Below are 20,719 nucleotides of genomic sequence, written 5' to 3' on the forward strand. Positions count from 1 at the left end.
CTGAGCAATCTGAGCTTCTTTTCAGCGGTGGAAGCAACATCCGGGTCATCGTATACAATGGCCATGGCCCTAAACAATTCCTGAACAGATGACAACGCCTCATGCTCTGCAGGTAGGCTATATGCCCATGTCTGGACATCACCCTATAGTAATGTCTTAATGAATGTCCCTCTTTGAGATTCAGTTCCTGACAAGGTAGGCCTCAATTCAAAATAAGAGAGTACCCGATTCCTAAAATTCCGAAAGTCAGATCTATGGCCAGAAAACTTTTCAGGTACAGACATCTTAATGTCTGTGACCGGAGGGGATCGCACTGAATTTATAGCTAGTTGAAGTTCCTGAATAGCCCCAAATAACTGATTGATCTGGGTTTGTTGGTACATAATCAACCCGGAAAGATTGTTCACCGAAGTGGTCAGGACTTCAATGTGACTATACAGTGCGTCCATATGGTTTTGGTCTGCCGTTCAGTAACGATCGGTGTCAGCACACAGAGAGAATCTGATTATTGGTGATCTGCAGAATCACCAAGAATACAGATGTGTACCTGATTATTGATGATCTGCAGAATCACCAAAAATACAGATATGACTAACCTCTGGACACCTATTAAAGTGTAAGTGTTTTTGGTGCAACAGTAAGCTGTCTCACGTGGGGCGGGAGACGCAGATAACCACGAGCATGGACCACCTGAGGACCTTGGCTGAAGCTGTCTCCCGTGGGGCGGGAGACGTAGATAGCAACGAGCCTGGACCACCTGAGGAGCAGGTGGACCTTGGCCGTGTGAGCACTATCTCCTGGCAAAGGGATGGAGATAACCTGTGAGCCAGTGATTCCCTACCACCGGGAATCAGACTATACTGCAGCCCCAAAGGACTCCTAAGGGATAGAGCCCTTGGCTGTACTGCAGAGAGGCCTCTCTGAAGAGAAGGAGGCCCCTGCAGCCACCTGACACTAGGTGGAATAATGCAGGGCTGTGGAGTCGGAGTCGTGGAGTCGGGCAATTTTGGGTGCCTGGAGTCGGAGTCGGGAAAAAATGCTCCGACTCCGACTCCTAATGAATTTGTAACTGTAATTAAAATAAAAAATATGATAAAATGTTCTATTTCTCAGATAATAGTCATTAAAAATAATGTATATATACAGTATATATACAGTAATAGCTGTGCTTAGTCCACAAAAATGAAATAAACCAATCAAAATTAGTTACTTGTGCTGCTTCAATAAAGCAGTCCCCGTATTTTTAAGGTCAGATATACATATCTGATTGTGACTGTATATATGATGTGTACACAGGAATCTCTTATATATACTAAATAACATCTATGCTGTAAGAATAAAGCCTGATGTGTAGCTGTGTCACTAATAGAGATGGTCAACGAGATGGAAATAATTCTGCATTGATGCTGATTTATGCAAATGTATGCACTCCCTTTGCTGATAAAATCAAATAATTTGATATGTTGTTAAAATTTGGTTTGGTGACTACAAATTAAAGGGTAACTGAGACGGATGAAAAGTAAAGTTTTATACATACCTGGGGCTTCCTCCAGCCCCCTTCAGGCTAATCAGTCCCTCGCTGTCCTCCACCACCCGGATCTTCTGCTATGAGTCCTGGTAATTCAGCCAGTCAGCGCTGTCCGGCCGCATGCCGCTCCCACAGCCAGGAACATTCTGCACCTGCGCAATAGTGCTGCACAGGTGTAGTATGCTCCTGGCGGCGAAGTGTGTGCATGCGCACTACGCCTGACTGGCTCAAGTACCTGGACTCCTAGCAGAAGATCCAGGTGGCGGAGGAGGACAACGAGGGACTGATTATCCTGAAGGCGGCTGGAGGAAGCCCCAGGTATGTATAAAACTTTAATTTCATCTGTCTCAGGTTTACTTTGTTACACAGTAGTACTATACTCTACATATGCACTCCCCACAGAGCTGCAGGGAATCCACTGAGAATGCTGTGCACATTGAACACAGAGGTGTTGTCTGTTTACAATCTCCTCATTCCCCTGCAGAGTACCTGCACATCATTCTTACATGTACCCACACTTACATTGCCTAGGGCCTGATAGATGTTCTTTGTTCCGGTTTGTACCTTTTACAAGTACTCTTACCAAGAACTAGTTTTAGTCTAAAGGGAATAAATATAGTAGTCTACATATCCTTCTCACTTCAGTTGTCTTGTAAAATTCCTAAGCGTTGGCAGTTAAGAGACGAATTTCATGTTACATACTTTTTAATCAACAAAATTGTAATATGCAAATTAGAGGAGTCGGAGTCGTGGAGTCGGAGTCGGTGGAATCCTAAACTGAGGAGTCGGAGTCGGTGGATTTTTGGACCGACTCCACAGCCCTGGAATAATGTCACTAGTTGTATAGTCAGGCTGAACACTCGAGGGATGAGTGACAGCCCGCGTGGTCGGGCAGGCCAGGTCGGCAACTCCCAAGCCAATGGAAATAACTGATATAATCTCCAATCCTAGTCTGGGGTGTGAGGTCTCGGCACCCAGGAACTAGTCTAGAGAATAAAATACAGCAATGACACAGTATCCCTAAGCTGGGGTGTGAGGTCCGTAGACTCAACACCCTGGAACTGGTCTAAAGTATAACACAGTAATGACACAGTAATCCTAAAATGGGGTGTGAGGTCCGTGGTCTCGACACCCTGGAACTGGTCTAAGGTATAACACAGCAATGACACAGTATCCCTAAGCTGGGGTGTGAGGTCCTTGGTCTCGACACCCTTGAACTGGTCTAAGGTATAACACAGCAATGACACAGTAATCCTAAGCTGGGGTGTGAGGTCCGTGGTCTCGACACCCTGGAACTGGTCTAAGGTATAACACAGCAATGACACAGTGGCCTCGATTCATCAACACTTAGCAAATTTGTTAACAACAGTTTGGTAAAATACCGAATTTGTTAACTTCATTTCAGGATTCATCAAAGTTATCTACAGCTGTTAGCGAACATTCGTTAACGATTCGGTAACGATTCGCTAAAACGGAATAAAGTGCAATTCATGAAAAAGAAAGTGGGCGTGGCTTAGCGTTACATTTAGGATTAGTTATCTCCTTCACTGCTCTGTCGTTATTCCTGTCAGATCATTGCTGACAGAGAAGATGGAGCCATTTGTAAGTGGTTATGTATCAGCTGAGAGTGATTCAAAGGCGCAGAAGGGCAAGAATAAGGACTACAACCATATCAATTTGCAAGAGAATAGATTTATTTGCTATAACAGGACATGTGCATTTCTCTTGAATCATCTTGTAAGAGAACACAGGCAGTGTCAGGGTTAACAAATTTTGCTAGCTGCACTATAATTTTTTTTAGAAAAGGCTCCTATCAAATTGTGGGATTGTCCCAACCACTTCCAGAATCCTGGTCCAGGTGTTAAGCCCTATTCAGAATGTTGCTACGTAGTGCTCAAAGGACTGCCTTTTACCCACAATTCCATGGGAATCTTATGGCCTTGTGTTAAATTACCGCTGTAAAATGGAAATATCGACACGTTACCGAATGGTTACCGAATTGTTATCGAATTCACACCGAATGCCGAAAAACCTTGATGAATACAACTAGAAATCGCTAAACTTCGAATTCGGTAATTTAACAAACTGGAAAAAGTTATCTCAAAGAGAATGATGAATCGAGGCCAGTATCCCTAAGCTGGGGTGTGAGGTCCGTGGTCTCGACACCCTGGAACTGGTCTAAGGTATAACGCAGTAAATACACAGTAGTAATCTGGCTCAGTGTGAATCCCCAGGTCCTCCCGGTTCTAACACACGGTGGGATCTGACTATGGTCTGAGTGCTTTCACGTAAGTGTTTTCGCAACGGCAGACAACTTGAGACTGACCAGCAATAAATATATATAGAGCGGCGCTCCCCGGCGCCACCCAGCGCTGATCAACCAATAGCCGCCCGCTCTGAGATCAGCTGTCCAACCTGGTCAGCTGATCCCTCTTCGTTCGTCATAAAAGTTCTGCCTCTCAGCGCGCGCGTATTCCTCAATCTGTGTGCACTAGAAGGCCCAGCCACATCAGACGCATGCCACCGCGTGTAAACCGCTGAGCTGAATGCGTAACCAGCCACCTCGCTGCCAGTCCGCGCGGCGGCTTTTCCAGAATCTATTACAATGTCAGTCACAAAAGTTTTCTTTCAAACAGAGACACATATTTTACCCCACACTTAAATGTTATTTATTTCTTATGTTCCTTTTAATTATATTCATAGACAATTGATTTTCTATCTTGGGCCCAGAATGAAGTATTGGTGAAAAGTGAAAATGTATACAGTTCTGAAACAGATATTTCACATTTCATAGTGTCTACATCATCTTCCAGGAATAGATTGCAGTGATGCCGCTTACTTTGTGTTCCTCCCAAAATTAGAGGCAGCTAGCGAAAATCAATATTTAATGGTTTCTGTCAATTAGCATGTGTATTTTGTTGTAACCTCTTTATCCACTAGGTGGCAGGTGTGTACACAACTTTTTCTGTAAAACATTTCTTGATAAATTATTTTTTCTGGGCCACTGGAAGATAGATGAGACAGACAGATTCATATTTTTCTATACCTCTTTTACTGAGAAATACCAATTGACTTGTTTTTTAAAGCAAAGCGCAAAATGTCGTACCCTGTAGCACCCAATCAGCAGAGTGTTTGAGTTTGCTGACTGTTCATCTTTCATTGGTTGCTATGGGTTGCTGCACATTACACATCATGATTGCTGTTTTCATTGGATTTAAATACGTCTGAAAATGCTTTGACCATAAGTCATTATTGGATTTCTGTCCCAGGCAAGCAAGCTTTCTATGATGATAAATTGATCAGTGGGTGCTGTCAGAGCCCTGGGTGTTTCAATATGGAGCTCAATGTTTCAAAAGGAGCTGTTTTTCAATAGATCATCCAAGGTTAGCTGGCAATTTAGTTGTCTGTGTAGTTTTTATTTGCAATGACAAGTAACATTGATTTGTAAATGTTCTGATTGCAGCCAGCCGGTGTGCCTGCTGTGTCAGAGCCAAAGGTCACACAGCCAGTACTATTAATGAGGATTAGGCCACCAAAGCCACTTGCAGGTAATGTGATTTCAATGTTGATTTGTGTTTGTTGTAAAATGCCTGAGGCGGTTAGCAGTGTCTCCTTGCAGAACTGAGATGCTAGATTTAGATGCCAGTATGATTATATCATCACAGAACAGGGCCTGATCATCCACAAGACAAACCTAGGCAGTCGCCTAGGGCCTGGAGAAGGTCTAGGGGCCTAGTGGATGTTAGCCCCAGTTAAATCTTTTTTTAAAAAGTCATGTGTGAACCTCATTTTGTCTTCATCGATGCTCCTCCTATATCTATGTTATGCCTCCTATTGTGCAATAATTATTAAGTGTACCACATTGATGAGAATTATGGCCTTGCGAGAGAGAAACAGTCATGGTGGGGAGGTAGGGAATTGGGGGTGGAGGGTTAAGGGGAGTTTCGAGGATGGTTATTTTACACTAATTTCATACTATCTAAATGTTGATGTATACTTTTTGCCTGTATGTTTTAAGCCACTGCCTATGGAATTCCATGTCACATAACCATTTGGAAGTATTCAATAAAGTTTTGTTAAAAAAAAAAAAGTCAGGTGACCATCAGCAGGGTGTAAAAACTGCTATCCTGCCTAGGGCCCCATTGCATCTTAATCCCTTTCTGTCACAAAAAAATGATGTGCTTTACATATCAATGCTTTTTTCTTACTGCTCTGGTTTCTGGTGCAATCTCAGATACACACACGTTGTGTGCTCTGTGCTTGAATATGGTGTGCATACTGAGAACTTTGCTGTTGATTGGTCAGTCGTTGCTTCCTTGTGTGTTCCCACGTGTACACCTTGTTTTTTGCATATTGTGGGTGCTGCACAGGTTATGGCACTATTTGCTGCCTTTTTACAAAAAATGAACTGCACACAAGGAAAATAGATAAAGATGTATTAAAAAAATGTAAATTAAAAATGTATTTATTTAATCCATTCTATAAATTAACCTCAATCTCATAACCAGCGCAAGAAATTCGATAAAGTGTGTTGTGCATGATTAGACGCTTCTGATATAACTATACCTTATCTAGATATGAATGTACAGTATCTATCTCTCAGCTGTAAATGTACTAGTGTTTTTTATTTTGCCTCAATGGCCTATAAACTGGATCAGTATATGCATTACTACTGGAATAGTCGGATTCTCTGTATAGTGCAGCCTGTGATTAACTATATGTATCTCACTACTGTGAGTATACATATGCTTGGATTATTATTGTGCTGTGTTTTTTTTTTTTTTTTTTGCCTAGTCTTTGTCATTTTTGTGGCTCTCTAATATTGAGTAGCAACTTTGTTAAAGCTCAATAAAAATTATCTTTAAAAAACAAAAAAAACTTTATTTAAGAAAATATCCACAATTCATGTGGGAATGAAGGGTCAACAAGAGGTTAGAAAATAACAAGAGTCGAGGAAATAGCTCTGTTCCTGGATGTCAAACAATAAATAGTAACAGTAATGAAGCCCTTAAGTCAATAATGCATAGTATACATACAAATTAAATTGATGAATGTTTGCACCCAGTACATATGAATAAATAACACATGAGATTGAAAATGGCACCAAATCTGAAGTAGTCAATTTAGAATAATTTAAAGGGATCCTGAAGCAAAAGGGATGTGGAGGCTGCCATATTTGCTTCCTTTTAAATAATACCAGTTAACTGGCTGTCCTGCTGATCATTCTGGCATCAGTAGTATCTAAATCATACACCTGAAAAAGGCATGCAGCTAATCTTGTCAGATTTTTGTCGGAAACATCTGTCTGCATGCTTGTTCTGGGTCCATGTCTCGACGTATAAAAAGGCAGATGATCAGCAAGACTGCCAGGCAACTGGTATTGTGTAGCATTAAATAAATGTCAGCCTCCATATCCCTCTCACCCACCCTTTTAAATTAAAAGTGCCAACTGCTGTGAATAATATTCTACAATATAAATTAATATAGGTGGGTTGATTAAACTGTACCTAAGTGGTAGTTAGCAGGGCTGCGGATGTATACAGTCAATAATTCTCTTCTCTCTAATAAAGTGCTATTACTTAGAAATAAGTATATATATATATATATATATATATATATATTCTAAGTAATAGCACTTTATTAGAGAGAATTATTGAGTGTATTCATCCTCAGCCCTGCTAACTACCACTTATATATATATTTGCATCAATAAATAACATTTGAGGCAAAGAGCAAAACTTTCATAAATTGATAAACGGACCTACCCAGGTGTTGGTAAGTGACTGGGTCCAGAGGGGGGCAGGGGGTGCCAGATACAATGGAGGCAGGCACCTGACGTGTATGTAGTGTGAGTATCCCGCTTCTTCAGTGGCTACTTCAGATCATGACCAAGCTGAGTGCATATAAACTGCACTGAAACATGGAAACTGCATTACCTTGCTTGAGACAAAGAAAGAAACAGTAATAAACTGATAAATGGTGGTACCCAGATGTCAGTAAGTGAATGGGTGCAGAGGGAGACAGGGGGTGGCAGATACTAATGGAGGCAGTTGCCTGACTTGTAGCGCGGGTGTTCTGCTTCTTCAGTGGCCACTTCAGAGTATGTCCAAGCTGTCTGCATATTAACTGCACTGAAACATGGAAACTGCATTGCTTGACTCTTCTACTGTACTTGTCACATAGGGAGTACATTCAAAACCATGCAAGAGGCTGTACAAAAGAGTGATGATGGCAATGTTTTTGGCACTGGGCAGAATCACATTATTGGCTCTCATCAGTGGGAACAGCAAGAGGAGACTTTCATAGATGCATATAAAAACTATCACAGCATGGATATCCCAAAGTCATCAGAAATAGAGGCATCAAGGTAAAGGAGATGATTAGGAATGTGTTGCTATGACTTTTCTGTAATCTACTGTGATCATAATTCAAAATATATCATTTTTTTTATTCCAACTTAAAATGATAACAAGATATTAGCTTCAATTCAGAAAGGACTGTTCATTAAGAAAAATCATGTAGGTAAAATACTGCTTTCAGTATTTTATTTTTTCAAAATCGCAAAGATTATCACACGTGCGGTAGAAGTTGAGTAATGTACCAAATAATATTGCTTCAATTGCACTAAACCCTGGTCAATAATGCAGACGTCTCACCAGTGGTGAGTGGCTGCACGGGCACAGGATGTCTGCGGGGGACCATTAGAAGCCTCGGGTAAATTCAACTCATTTTCCCCCGACCCCCCACCCCTACAGTGTCCCTTTAAATGTCCTTTTCCTGCTCTGCTGTTCTAATGTCCCACTCGTCAGTGCATCAGATCAAATGGGGTGAGAAGCAGGGAGGGTGCCTCTTTCTATTTGCTCTCTGCTGTAGTCTGTCAATGTTATTGCATGCTGATTGCTAGTTTCTGACAGATCAGAGCTGGTCTTAAATACCAAACATCTCACTTGGCTTTATTGCATGCTCTAATCTTTTTATGAATTGATATTTACTGATCTGTTGATGTGTTTACCATGCAAGTCGGTGATTTGTGAATTGAAGCCATTGTCTTGATCAGGGCAGTATAAAGCTTCTCATGGACTGAATTTCAGAACAACATAAAATAGCGGTATGTTATGTGGATCTTGGTGTGTTACAGTAGGAATACTCCTCATTCTCACTGAGGTATCTGTCTATTGTCAGCCAAAGTGAGTGCACAGCAGTTATAATTGTAGGTTCTTTTTCTATTGTCTTAATTTAATTCAACAGTAATAAAGGACACAGAGGAGTCTCTGTATCTCAGATAACACACAATTATCTTGTCATTTGCAAGCTCTTCATCGGTAGTTTGTATAATCCAGAGGTAGTCCTCTGTACTGACCTGAAAGAATTAATCAGCTATCGTCTATTGCATGCGCCTTGGGGCAGCATATGTTCTTAACATGGTCTTTTGTAGCTTTTGGGAATACTGAAGGGGGTTGTGCTGATTTGAGGTTCAGGACTTTTTTCCTTATTTTAATGGGAAGAAGACTGGTACTGTGGCACAGAAATTTTGGAATACACTTTGAAGCCTATGGGTGTTACAGTGTGCATGTTTAAAGGGAATCTGAAGTGAAAATAAACTTATATTATATTTATGTGTAGTACTGCTAAGAAATAAAACATTATTAGCACAGATATGAGTCTCATGTTGTTTACAGTACAGAAAGAGTTAAGAAACTTCAGTTGTTATCTATGTGGACAGTACTGTCTTTTGAAGCACTTATCTCAACTGTCTCATTGTTTCTTCTTTGCTTATTGTTTTTCTGCAGAGAATAGTTCAAAGGATCAGTAGCCTGCTCTGTAAAATCATTTAACCACTTGAGGGCTGTGGTGTTAAACCCCCCTAGGAACCAGGCTATTTTTTACTAAAATGGCCACTGCAGGGCCACACAACTCAGCACGCAAGTGATTCCACCCCCCCCCCCCCCCCCCTTTCTCCCCACCAACAGAGCTCTCTGTTGATGGGGTCTGATTGCTCCACAGTTGTTTATTATTTTTTAATAAATATTTATTTTATACATTTCACAGTTTTATTTATTTTGCCCTGTTCCCTCCCTCCCCCCGCCTGCTAATCAGCGTGATCTGCTGTCATAGGCTTCAGCCTATGACAGCCAATCATTTCCCAGCCTATGGAGGGGACAGCCGTGTCACATGGCTGTCCCCAGTACAGCGCTGCTGCAGATCGCAGCGCTGTACACAGTTATTAGACGGCGGTTTCGCTGTCTAACAGATCGCCGATGGGAGACTGAAGGCGGAGCTCTCCTGCAAGCCCCATAGAAGGCCGTTCACGCCAATCGGCGTGGAGCGGTCCTGGGGCTGCCGCCACGTCCATGCCGGTCGGCGTGGAGCGGTCGTTGAGTAGTTAAAATGCTTAGTATATTGTGGAAACTGCAATTATTAGAGAATGATGCATTGTTATAGAAAAGGCTATATACCTGAAAATAAAAATATAACACTATTTTCTTTGTTACCAATGTTCTATTAATCATTCATATTACACAACCAATTCATTCTATCATGAGGGTTTTTTTCCACCTCAGTGTCACTTTAACCAGTTGAGGACCACAGGCTTACACCCCCAATTCAGCACACTGCAGCTTTAAAGAGAACCTGAACTGAAAATAAAGAGTCAAAATAAACATACACAGGTCATACTTACCTCCTGTATAATCTACTTCTCAATCTCTTTCTCCTCTCTTGCATCCTGTTTGTCCACTGGGATCAATGGAAATCTTTGAAAAATTTGAAAATGGCCACTACCCCATAACAGCTTCCAAGGCCTGCTATTCCCCAACCCATTTTATGTGGCCCTCAAGAGCTACAAAGCTGCATGATTGTAAGCAGTAAAAGAAAAGAGGAAATGAATCCATGCTGTGGATTTATGTTTGTACTGGTGGTCTTTGACATTTTCATGGAGGCGGCAGACCACTGCAGATGTATGTACCACCCCTCACTCCAATCCCATCCAGTGGCCTAGGTATCCCACAATACACATGTAACTTCCGATTTGCTGTGAGCAAATGTGTAGAATACAGTATACAGCACATGTTGGTGCTCTTCATTTGCCACCTTTCTTTGACTGCAGATGACCGCATGCTGCGTTCTTATCTAGAGGAGCACACCTGTGCAGCGGCCACATTACAGCTGACGGTTTCATGGTACCCAACAGAGAACCATACACATGTCTCACCCCCTGCCCGTTACATTTAAATAAGCAATGTTGCCCTCAATTAAGACTGTGTTTCAGATTTTGGCCCCTTATGTGATCGAGTTTGACACCCCTAAACTAAAATCATATCTTTTTTTTTTTTTTTGCTTACCTAAAAGTGATAGTGTGTATTGGTTTCAACTGTGGAACTTGCATCAGAGGAGACCTAGTCTGAGCAGGCAAGCAGCTGTCAATCCCTTGGTGGTGCTCCTTCCTTTAACTAAAACACTGTCCAAAATTGGATCGTATATGTTGGAGACAATGGCTCGCTGGAAAAGTGATTAAATATGCAGGATAAACTGACCTGTTTATAGTCAACTTTAGAGCAATTTCTAGTGCTGGAAACTTATAGAGAATTCCATTTTTGATTGGACTGGTCGTTCACTTAGCAGGATTAATAAACCGAAGACCTACGCAAGGATCCTCCTCCTGGACTTCAGTTCCGCGTTCAACACCATCTGCCCAAACATTCTGCACGACGACCTGGAACGGCTCGGTGTTGACCCAACCCTTTGCACCTGGATCAAGGACTTCCTTACGAACAGGACACAGCTAGTGAGACTTGGAGGCTGCTCCTCCAGTGTAAGAACCACAAACACAGGCGCCCCGCGAGGGTGTGTACTGTCACCGATGCTCTTCTCCCTGTATACAAACAGCTGCACCTCCTCTACGGATACCGTCAAGGTCATTAAGTTTGCGGATGACACCACCATCGTAGGACTCATTGGTGATAAATCGGAGCTGGAATATCACAGCGAGATCGAGCGGATTCTTAGATGGTGCTCAGACAACAAACTTGTACTAAACACAGCAAAAACGGTGGAACTGATAGTGAACTTCAGAAGGAACGCTCCACCACCCAGCCCGGTCATCATTGATGGCACCGAAGTCACCAGGGTACATAACGCGCGGTTCCTAGGCACCACTATCACGGAGAACTTGAGATGGGACGAAAATACCTCTACAACCCAAAAGAAGGCCCAGCAGAGACTGTTCTTCCTGAGGCAACTGAGGAAGTTTGGCATGCCCAGGGAGCTACGGCGACCATCAAATCTGTCCTTTGCTCCTCCATCATTGTCTGGTACTCGGGGGCAAATGCAAAGGATAGGTTTAAACTCCAGAGAGTCATCAGTGTGGCTGAGAAGATCATTGGGTCGCCCCTGCCACCCTTGGACCTTCTCCACATATCCAGAATGAGGTCCAGGGCCAACAGAATCACACTCGATCTCTCCCACCCTGGCAATCACTTCTTTAGTCCCCTCCACTCGGGACGTCGCTATAGGTCCATCTACACCAAAACCACCAGGCGTAGGAACACATTCTTCCCTCAAGTGATCACTCTCCTCAACTCAGACCTTCTCCCCAATGTCATCTCCTAATCCCCTTCAGCACCTCGGGGCACTAGAGTATGAACGCACGCCCATAGGCTGACACTCATGTTCGTCTTTGCATAATATAGTGACAACTGCTCTATGTGTCATTTGCTATGTTGCAAATGTTTTTTTATAAATTGTACTATGTGTAGTGTTACTTGCACTGTTTGCACTTGCCAATATGCCTTGTGTCCACAAATAATTCCGGGTGCAGCGCCTGTCGCACTTGACTAATAAAGTTATTCTGATTCTGATTAATATTTTAATTTGCTTCCAATCGATAGCAGGGAGAATTATTATTTTCAATCTAATCATGCTGTAATTTTTCACTTTACAAAGCGATTGACAGTATTTGATGAATGTTGATGTCGATATTTATTTTATCAGGACAACGGTCTGTATTAGACAGGCTCTTCTCTCTAAAAACACACAGGGTGCATTTCTCTCTTTTTTCTTTGTGTCCTGTGCAAGAGTTCAGGTCCACTTTAAGTCTCGTACACACGCTTGGATGGTTCATGCTGAATCACCTCGGCCAAGCACAGGGCAAGGCCATTGTTCCCCTCCAACTCAAAGTCACTCCATCATGCATTGCACCATTGTCCCTCCTTCCCCCTCCATGTCCACTAAACATATTGCTAGAGATGTTACCAATCCATCCAGCATACATTGGTGGCCATAGAGAGATGAGGTTATTGCTACAATTTACACTTACCCTTGCCACAACCATCAAACATTCCATTGCAATTCCCAGGATCATTGTGAATCCGTACATCAAGCTCCTAGAGCGCAGCCATTATATATATTTGCACTCTTTCCCGATGCTAGGTACACACCATACAATTTTCTGGCAGATTTACCTGCCAGATCGATTATTTCCAACATGTTCGATCTAAATTTCGATCGATTTTTCGATCCTTTAATCGTTTTTTTGATCGATTTTCAAAAAGAATCAATTCATATTAGTTCGATAGCACATTTTCTATGTGCATATTTTTTTTTTAAAATAACAATTACTTTATACGGTACTGTAAGGAAACTGTCTAAGGGTGAAAAGTCCATGATGAAAAGAAAACAAACATTTCTTACAATTAATCATTATGGAGCTAATTTATGAACCGCTAAGCAGAGGGACGTGAAGCTGGCATAGAATTACTCACCACAGGTGACAAAGGAGGCCTTAGTAAATCAAATCTAATGCACCTTTTAGCAGGACATTACCTCTTGTGTACCCTATTATTGGGATGACCACTATCTTGTCTAAATGTGCCCATTAATGGTACACTTTTTTCATGTCAATGGTAAAATTAAAAAGGGTGCCATTCTCACAGTGATAAAGCCAGAGTCCCCAAACTTGAAACAGTTGCTCACTTGGTAACCGAGGTTAAAAATTCAGGGAAAGTGGGTGGTGCATAAAACAGCCAATCTAATTCCAGCCATTCATTTTAAATGGAAAAATGTAAACTGCAGCCATTCTTCGGCTTTTTATTGCAGGGGTCTTAAACTTGGCAAATTTGGTCACTGGGTGACTAGGATTAATATTTGTGGAAGTGAGTGGATTCTACAGCAGCCAATCAGAATTCACTTTTTCATTTTCAATGGGAATATTTAAACTGCTGCCATTCTTGCACTGTAAATGGTAGAGGCCTCAAACCTGGTACAGTCGGTCATTGGATGACTGGGATTCAAATTCATAAAAGGGGATCCACCAACATCTAATCAGTTTGTTTGCTTAATTTCAACGGGAAAATCTAGACTGCTTCCATCCTCACATTATTGATGCTAAGGACCACAAAGGTCACAAACTTGGTTAATGAGTGACTGTGTGTCAAGGTTAGAAAAAGTGGCCGAACCCAACAACAACCAAATACATACCCAAGCAATGCTGGGTCTTCAGCTAGTGAAGTATAAGGAAGACAATAGTCATGAAACTGGGTTACAACAACATCAACCATGGTTGAGCGCTTGTCGCAATCGACTGGTCCTTGTACTAGCCTCTAATGATCGCCCTGAGGATGGTCCTGGTTGCTTTCTTTTTTTTTTTAAAGAGAATTTTTATTGAAAGGTTTTTAACAGTACAAAACATATCAACATTCCCAAACCCCACCTCCCACCACCCTCACCCACATCCCCCTGGCCTATCACATAAAATTACATCACATAGCCACCAGCAGCGTATAACCAGAATATAATTATTACAATAGCTGATTTTGAATTGAATTATCCCTGACAGGAAACATTGATAGACAGGTCACAAGACCATGATGACTTATCAGATTGCATTATAGATATACATCAGAAACACTAATGGTAACATCAAGATTGGGAATAACCGATTCTACAGCCTCAACCCATGGATCCCATATTTTATTGAACTTCTTGGGATGTCCTCTAGCCTGATAAGTTAAACAATACAGCGGTAAGTTATGATTTACTAGTGTGATGAAATCCTCTAGCGTAGGGTCCTTTTTCAATTTCCATTTAAGCAGAAGACATTTCCTAGCATAGAAGAAGGCAATCCGCAAAAATATTTTTTTATACTTGCTGCAGGGCATGGACTCAACCATACCCAGCATAGAGGCCTTAAATCCTAGGTCTATATGTTGCTTCATAATTTTGGCCAAAAACTTAGTGATAGATATCCAATATGTTTGCATAGAAGGACATTCCCAAGCACAGTGACAAAAATCTGCCCCAGTATACCCGCATTTGAAACACTCAGGGCCTACCCCTCTGCCCATTTTAGCCAGTCTCATAGGAGTATAGTATACTTGATGGAACCATTTTATTTGAATCAATTTGTCATTGGCGCTAACAACCGTAGGCATATATGAGGATTCAAAATCTACCCAATCTGACGGTTCTATGTCTGCGGTGCATCTCTGCCACCTTGATTTGCTTTCGTCATATTTATTAAAACCGACTTGTTTTAGTAGGGCAGCATAAAATCTGGAGACCTCTTTAGTTCTATCCTTATTCAGAATTAACAACTCCAATTCGGAAGGTTTAATGTGGACTCCTACGAGGCCCCACTGAACCCTAACTGCATCTCTCAGCTGAAAGTATCTGAATAAGGAGTGTCTGGGCAATTCACATTCCTCACGAAGTTGAGCAAAACTCTTGAAGTCACCATTAGCAAAAATATGGTTCACATACTTAATCCCATGATCTATCCAAAACCCAACATCCTCCATCTTTAAAAGTTCTGGCAGACAGGGATTTGACCACAGAGGAACACTAGGTGATATAGATTCAGCCGTTCCTGGGAACAATTTGGATGATTTCTGGTATATTTTAATAGAGGAGTTAATTAAGGCCGAGCCCTCTTTATAAGGGGTTTTACCCCTATATATTACGTTGCACAGTGCCTCAAACGAGGATGCTACATCTGCCTCCAAGTTAAAAGAGATATCTGATCTATCTGACCCCATCCATCTATGAATATAGGTAAGTTGTGATGCCAGATAGTAGAGATAGAAGTCTGGTAAGGCGAGTCCGCCATAAGCAACAGGTAGTTTTAGAGTTTTAAGGGATAATCTAGGTTGAGACCCCCCCCAGATAAAACCAGATATTAGAGAGTCTATACACTTAAAGAAACTTTTAGGAATAAGGTCAGGCGCCATTTGTAACAGGTACAGTAATTTGGGAGCAAAGATCATCTTAATTGCTGTGACTTTACCTGCCACATTAATTGGAAGCTTTCCCCATAGTTTCAGCCGTGCCCCCAGTCCCTCAACTAAGGGCGTGAGATTTTTACACATGTAGTCTCCATTATCTCTTGTAACAGTGACCCCTAGGTACTTAAATGACTCTACTATCTCTAATTTTGATGATGAGTGAATGTGTTGCCTAGCATCAGCATCCAGAGGGAACAAGGCAGATTTGGACCAGTTCACCCTTAGGCCAGACACCTTACTGAAGGCATCATAGATTTTGAACACTTCCTGCAGGGATGGACCCGGATCGGCTAGGTAAAGCAAAACATCATCTGCATATAATGATATGCGTTCTTCCATACTTCTGAGTTTTAGGCCCTGAAGATCAGGAGAGGATCTGATTAATTCTGCTAGTGGTTCCATGGCCAGTGAGAACAGTAAGGGAGAGAGAGGACAGCCCTGCCTTGTTCCTCTCTGGATAGCAAATGAGTTTGAGACATAAGAATTTACACGGATTCGGGCCCTGGGAGTAGCATATAAAATTTGAAACCATTTTTTAAAGTGTTCCCCAAAACCCATCTTGGACAGTACTGCTAGAAGGAATGACCATTCTATCGAGTCAAATGCTTTGTGCGTGTCCAGAGACAGAATAACCCGGGTGCCCGCATTTGAATGTGGGTATTGAATATTTGTAAAAAGCCTCCTAATATTCAATTTAGTTGACCTACCTGGCATAAAGCCCGTCTGATCGCCGCGTACCAAGGACGTAATGTGCATAATTAACCTGTTTGCCAGAACTTTTGCGAGGATCTTAGCGTCAGAGTTTATCAATGAAATAGGTCTATACGACTCACACAATTCCGGGTTCTTATTTGGTTTAGGCAAGAGAATTATCAAGGTTTCATACATCGATTCCGGTAATGCTCCCCTATCAAAAGAATGTGCAAAAACCCCGGCCAGCTTAGGACTGGATATATTTTTACTTTTAAGGTACCACTCAATGGGGATCCCATCAGGTCCAGGTGTTTTGCCCTTTTTGAAGGAGGATATTGCTGATTCAATCTCTTGAACCGATATGGGAGCATCCAAAGCTACCCTCCCCTGCTCGTCTAAACATGGCAATTCTATGTTGTCTAAAAAAGAATTGGCAGAATCCTGACAAGGCCCCAACCGAGTAGTATATAAGTCAGAATAGAAATCATAGAATGCCTGGGCTATTTCAATGGATGATGTACATTCTATTCCTGACCCATTTAAAATCCTGGGTATAGCAGTAGATACATCATTAGACCGCAGCATATAAGCTAAAATTTTACTACACTTGTTGCCAAGTTCAAATTCCTTTTGTTTAGAAATTAGTGCTTTTCGCTTAGTGCGCTGCAGGAGTTTCAGCTCATGAACACGTCTGGCTTTAGCCCATTCCCCATATGAATCCTGTGATGGGTTAGTCATCAAAAGTGTTTTACTTTCATTGACCTTGGACTCAGATAAGTCGAGAGAGGCCCTGTCATTCTGTCTAATAATAGCCATAGAGGCGCGAAATGCTCCTCGCAGTACTGCCTTGCCCGCATCCCAGCATATACCCAAATCTGTAGATCCCAAATTTTCGTCCCAATAATGTTTCATAGCCTCATTACATGCGAAGTGTACTGTTTGGTCTTCCAGCCACCACGGACCCATTCTCCATATCTGATTACCTGCATATCTTAAGAAACGTATTTCACATAGCATTGGAGAGTGGTCAGATATCCCGTGCGGTAGATACTTTACCTCATCGACCAGAGGTAATATGTCTTTTGTTCCCAAACACATATCTATTCTGGACATTGACTTAAATTGGTCAGAAAAACATGAATAATCTACTCGATCAGGATAGCGCCATCTCCAAATGTCTGTTAGGTCATATCTTGAAAGCCAATTTAAGAATGATGGGAATGAACGAGAACTCTTGGTAAGTCTATCTCTATATGGGTCAATAACCGCATTAAAATCTCCGGCTATCAGGATTGGGCCATCCAAATTATCCCGCATTTTACTCGCCAAACTTTCTAATACTGACACGTTAAAAGGTGGAGGGATATATACTGAAATAATAGTTAATTTTCTACCCTCACATATAAGGGTTACTATCGTATATCTACCTGCGGCATCTACTTGCACTGTAGATACTGATCCAGGGAATGATTTATTAATTAACACTGCAGTACCTCTGGAGAAGGATGAAAAATGGGCCACGTGATAGCTGGAGATCCAGGGCTTTTTGAGAGACAGAACTCTCTCTCCAGTGAGATGTGTCTCTTGCAGACATATGATATGGGGAGCTGCCTTCTTTAGGTAGTCAAACACTAGTCTACGCTTGATGGAATTATTAAGGCCCCTGACATTCCATGAGATAATCTTGAGGTTAGTCATTTTTTGCTGTCAGAGTAATGCTCAGTATATCTATTGTTTGAAATAAACTTGTGTACCTGTCTGCCCAGTTATTGGTATCATATTGATAGGCCATTGAAAAAGAAAAAAAAAAACCATTGAAACACCCGGACCCTAACCCTCCCCACTCCCTGCCCCAAACTACAGGAAGTTTCATCCCAAACTTACAGAAATTGGGTGATCCAGGTGGCTAGCCCTCCTTCACCCACTCATTAAAGAATACTTAACCATTATCACAAAGTATCCGAAGAACCCCTATATAGCAGAAGGCCCCCTAGTCATGGGGACCAACCGTAAAACAAAGCATATAAACATCAATATGTGTGCATACCAAGAGGACCTTATAAAATGAACATGAATTTGTGTGCATATCAAGAAAACTTCTAAAAAAAATATATAACAGTTGTTGTGTCACTCCAAGCGGAGGTAAGAGTTCAGTATGGACACCTAATAAGATTAGGGACCCCAAAGTGCATAGCCAGCCTGAGTAACGTATAAAGTGAGTCCCATCATACAGGCATAAGCATGCCAGATGTGCCCTGTGTGGAAAACATTTGAGCACTTCAGATGGACTCCGCTGGAGTGATGCATTATGCATGTCTTTCCGACCTCCTGAAAATCCCTGAACATTAGAGTACTGTTATGCCAGAGTAGCAACTGCATTGCCAGGAAAGAGCATGTTATACAAGGAGAACTGTACATGGCAGCAATGTTAATCGGAGGCTCGACCTTGTGCAAAACCTTGTGCATCTAGCCACTGAGATACTTCAGTAGGAGTGATGAAAAACACTGCTTTGTTGTTGTGAACGACTTTCAATTTTGCTGGGAAGAGCATATTGTATTGAATATCGTTCTCGCGTAACCGCTTTTTAACAGCAATAAATGTAGCGCGCTTCTTTTGGACCTCTAGCGAGAAGTCTTGATATATAGCTATTTTATTCCCATTGATTTCCAAATCCGACTGATTGCGAGCTGCCCTCAGGATTTCGGCTTTATCCCTGTAGTTTAATAGCTTCATTACAATCGGGCGTGGTGCAGCGCCAGGCTTTGGCGGACCTCCTGGTACACGGTGGGCCCGTTCTATGGCGTATGTTCTGGAACCGCGGAAATCGGGGAGAGCTTCTTGAAACCACTGTTCGAAGAAGTCTTCAGGTTGTGTGCCCTCTGCCCTCTCAGGTACCCCCACCAGTCGTAGGTTGCATCGCCTGGCCCTGTTCTCTAGGTCATCTAGTTTTCCCGCATTTGTATTGGAGGTGGTAGTTACCTTCCGTAGGCCTTGCTTCATAGGGCCTATCGAGTCCTCCACCTCACTAATCCTGCGCTCTGTTTCTGTTGTACGCTCCTTCAACTTGGACATGTCATGTTTCACAAATGTTATCTCGGTTTGAATAAAGTCTAACTTGGTAGTCACTGAGACTTGGAAAGACTTAATTGCTGCCATTAGCTCTGCTCTGGATGGCTCCTCCGTTTCCACCCCCTCCTGGTTAGCTGAATCAGTTAGCTGCTTGTTAGCGCCTGTTTCCTCAGACTGACCCGGGGTTGACTTAACAGCATTGTGGGATACATGAACAGTCTTACCACGGTCTTGTTGCTGTTCCCGTCTGGTAGATTGGTCCCGGCAGGCCTCCGAAACAGCCGCCGCCATTGCAGTATCAGGCGCATGTTGATCTTCCATGCCGCCGGCGCCATCTTGGGGATCGCTGCGGGCGAACCTCGCTAGCTTCTCAGCATGGCCCATATTCCTTTGATCGCCGTATTTGGTCATCTGTCTGATGCAGGATGTCCCCCGAGACCTGGGAAGTTGAATCGGGGGTTCACGGAGTAATTTGGAAAGCAGGATTCCTCAGGATTCAGAGTGGGTTTAGGAGAGCAGCACGCTAGCACGTCTTCACTGCTCCATGGCTAGCCACGCCCCCTGGTTGCTTTCTGATAACACACTTGTAGGTCATTAAAACAATAAAAACTTGGCAGAGCTGTCTCCTCAAGGAGGAACTGAAACTTACAAACTGGGAGGGAGGCACCATAAAAAAGCTGAATACTCACTTGACGATGCAGGAAGATGGATCCCAGCGATGCCCCCCAACGACGAGCATTCCCCAGTCCATCTTCCTGTCGCCGGGTATATGCAACGGCATGAGTGGGAAGTCAAAGGACCCCGGTACTTTGCATCGGGGATCTTAAGATCCAAGATGGTCGTTATCGCCGCGCATCGCATTGACAGAAGAGTCAGTTTTTACTTGTCTTTTTTTTTTTTTTTTTTTTTTAATTATTATGTGCTTGAATCCCCCCTCCTTCCCCATGATAAAATTGCCTTAGTGATTCTGGTCTGTGGTGCAGAAAAGGTTGCAGACTGTTGCTGTAGAGCACTGCTGAAAATGTGTCCACTCTATAAATGTGCAATAATAATAGTAATCTTGAGTTGGAGAAATGTTCCAGGAATAGCAGATGAATATGTTTACAGCAAGTGGGCTGAAATAAAGCATGAATCAAATAAATCGATGTACAT

General features: G+C 42.4%; 1 protein-coding gene across 8 annotated transcripts in view; it reads left to right on the top strand.

The window, feature by feature from the left end:
• Positions 1-20,719, top strand: part of WDR93 (WD repeat domain 93) — a 147,941-nt gene that overhangs the window by 26,617 nt on the left and 100,605 nt on the right. For all 8 annotated transcript variants that reach the window (XR_011030264.1, XR_011030265.1, XM_068275214.1 and 5 more), the window contains exons 7-8: positions 4,992-5,076; positions 7,712-7,895. Coding sequence is in view for 6 of the 8 variants with exons in the window: in XM_068275214.1 (XP_068131315.1) it covers positions 4,992-5,076; positions 7,712-7,895 (269 nt within the window). In the remaining 2 variants the exon portion in view is untranslated. The remainder of the gene's footprint in view (positions 1-4,991; positions 5,077-7,711; positions 7,896-20,719) is intronic.

The sequence above is a fragment of the Hyperolius riggenbachi genome, chromosome 3, assembly GCF_040937935.1.
Source record: "Hyperolius riggenbachi isolate aHypRig1 chromosome 3, aHypRig1.pri, whole genome shotgun sequence".
In the NCBI taxonomy this organism is placed as follows: Eukaryota; Metazoa; Chordata; class Amphibia; order Anura; family Hyperoliidae; genus Hyperolius; species Hyperolius riggenbachi.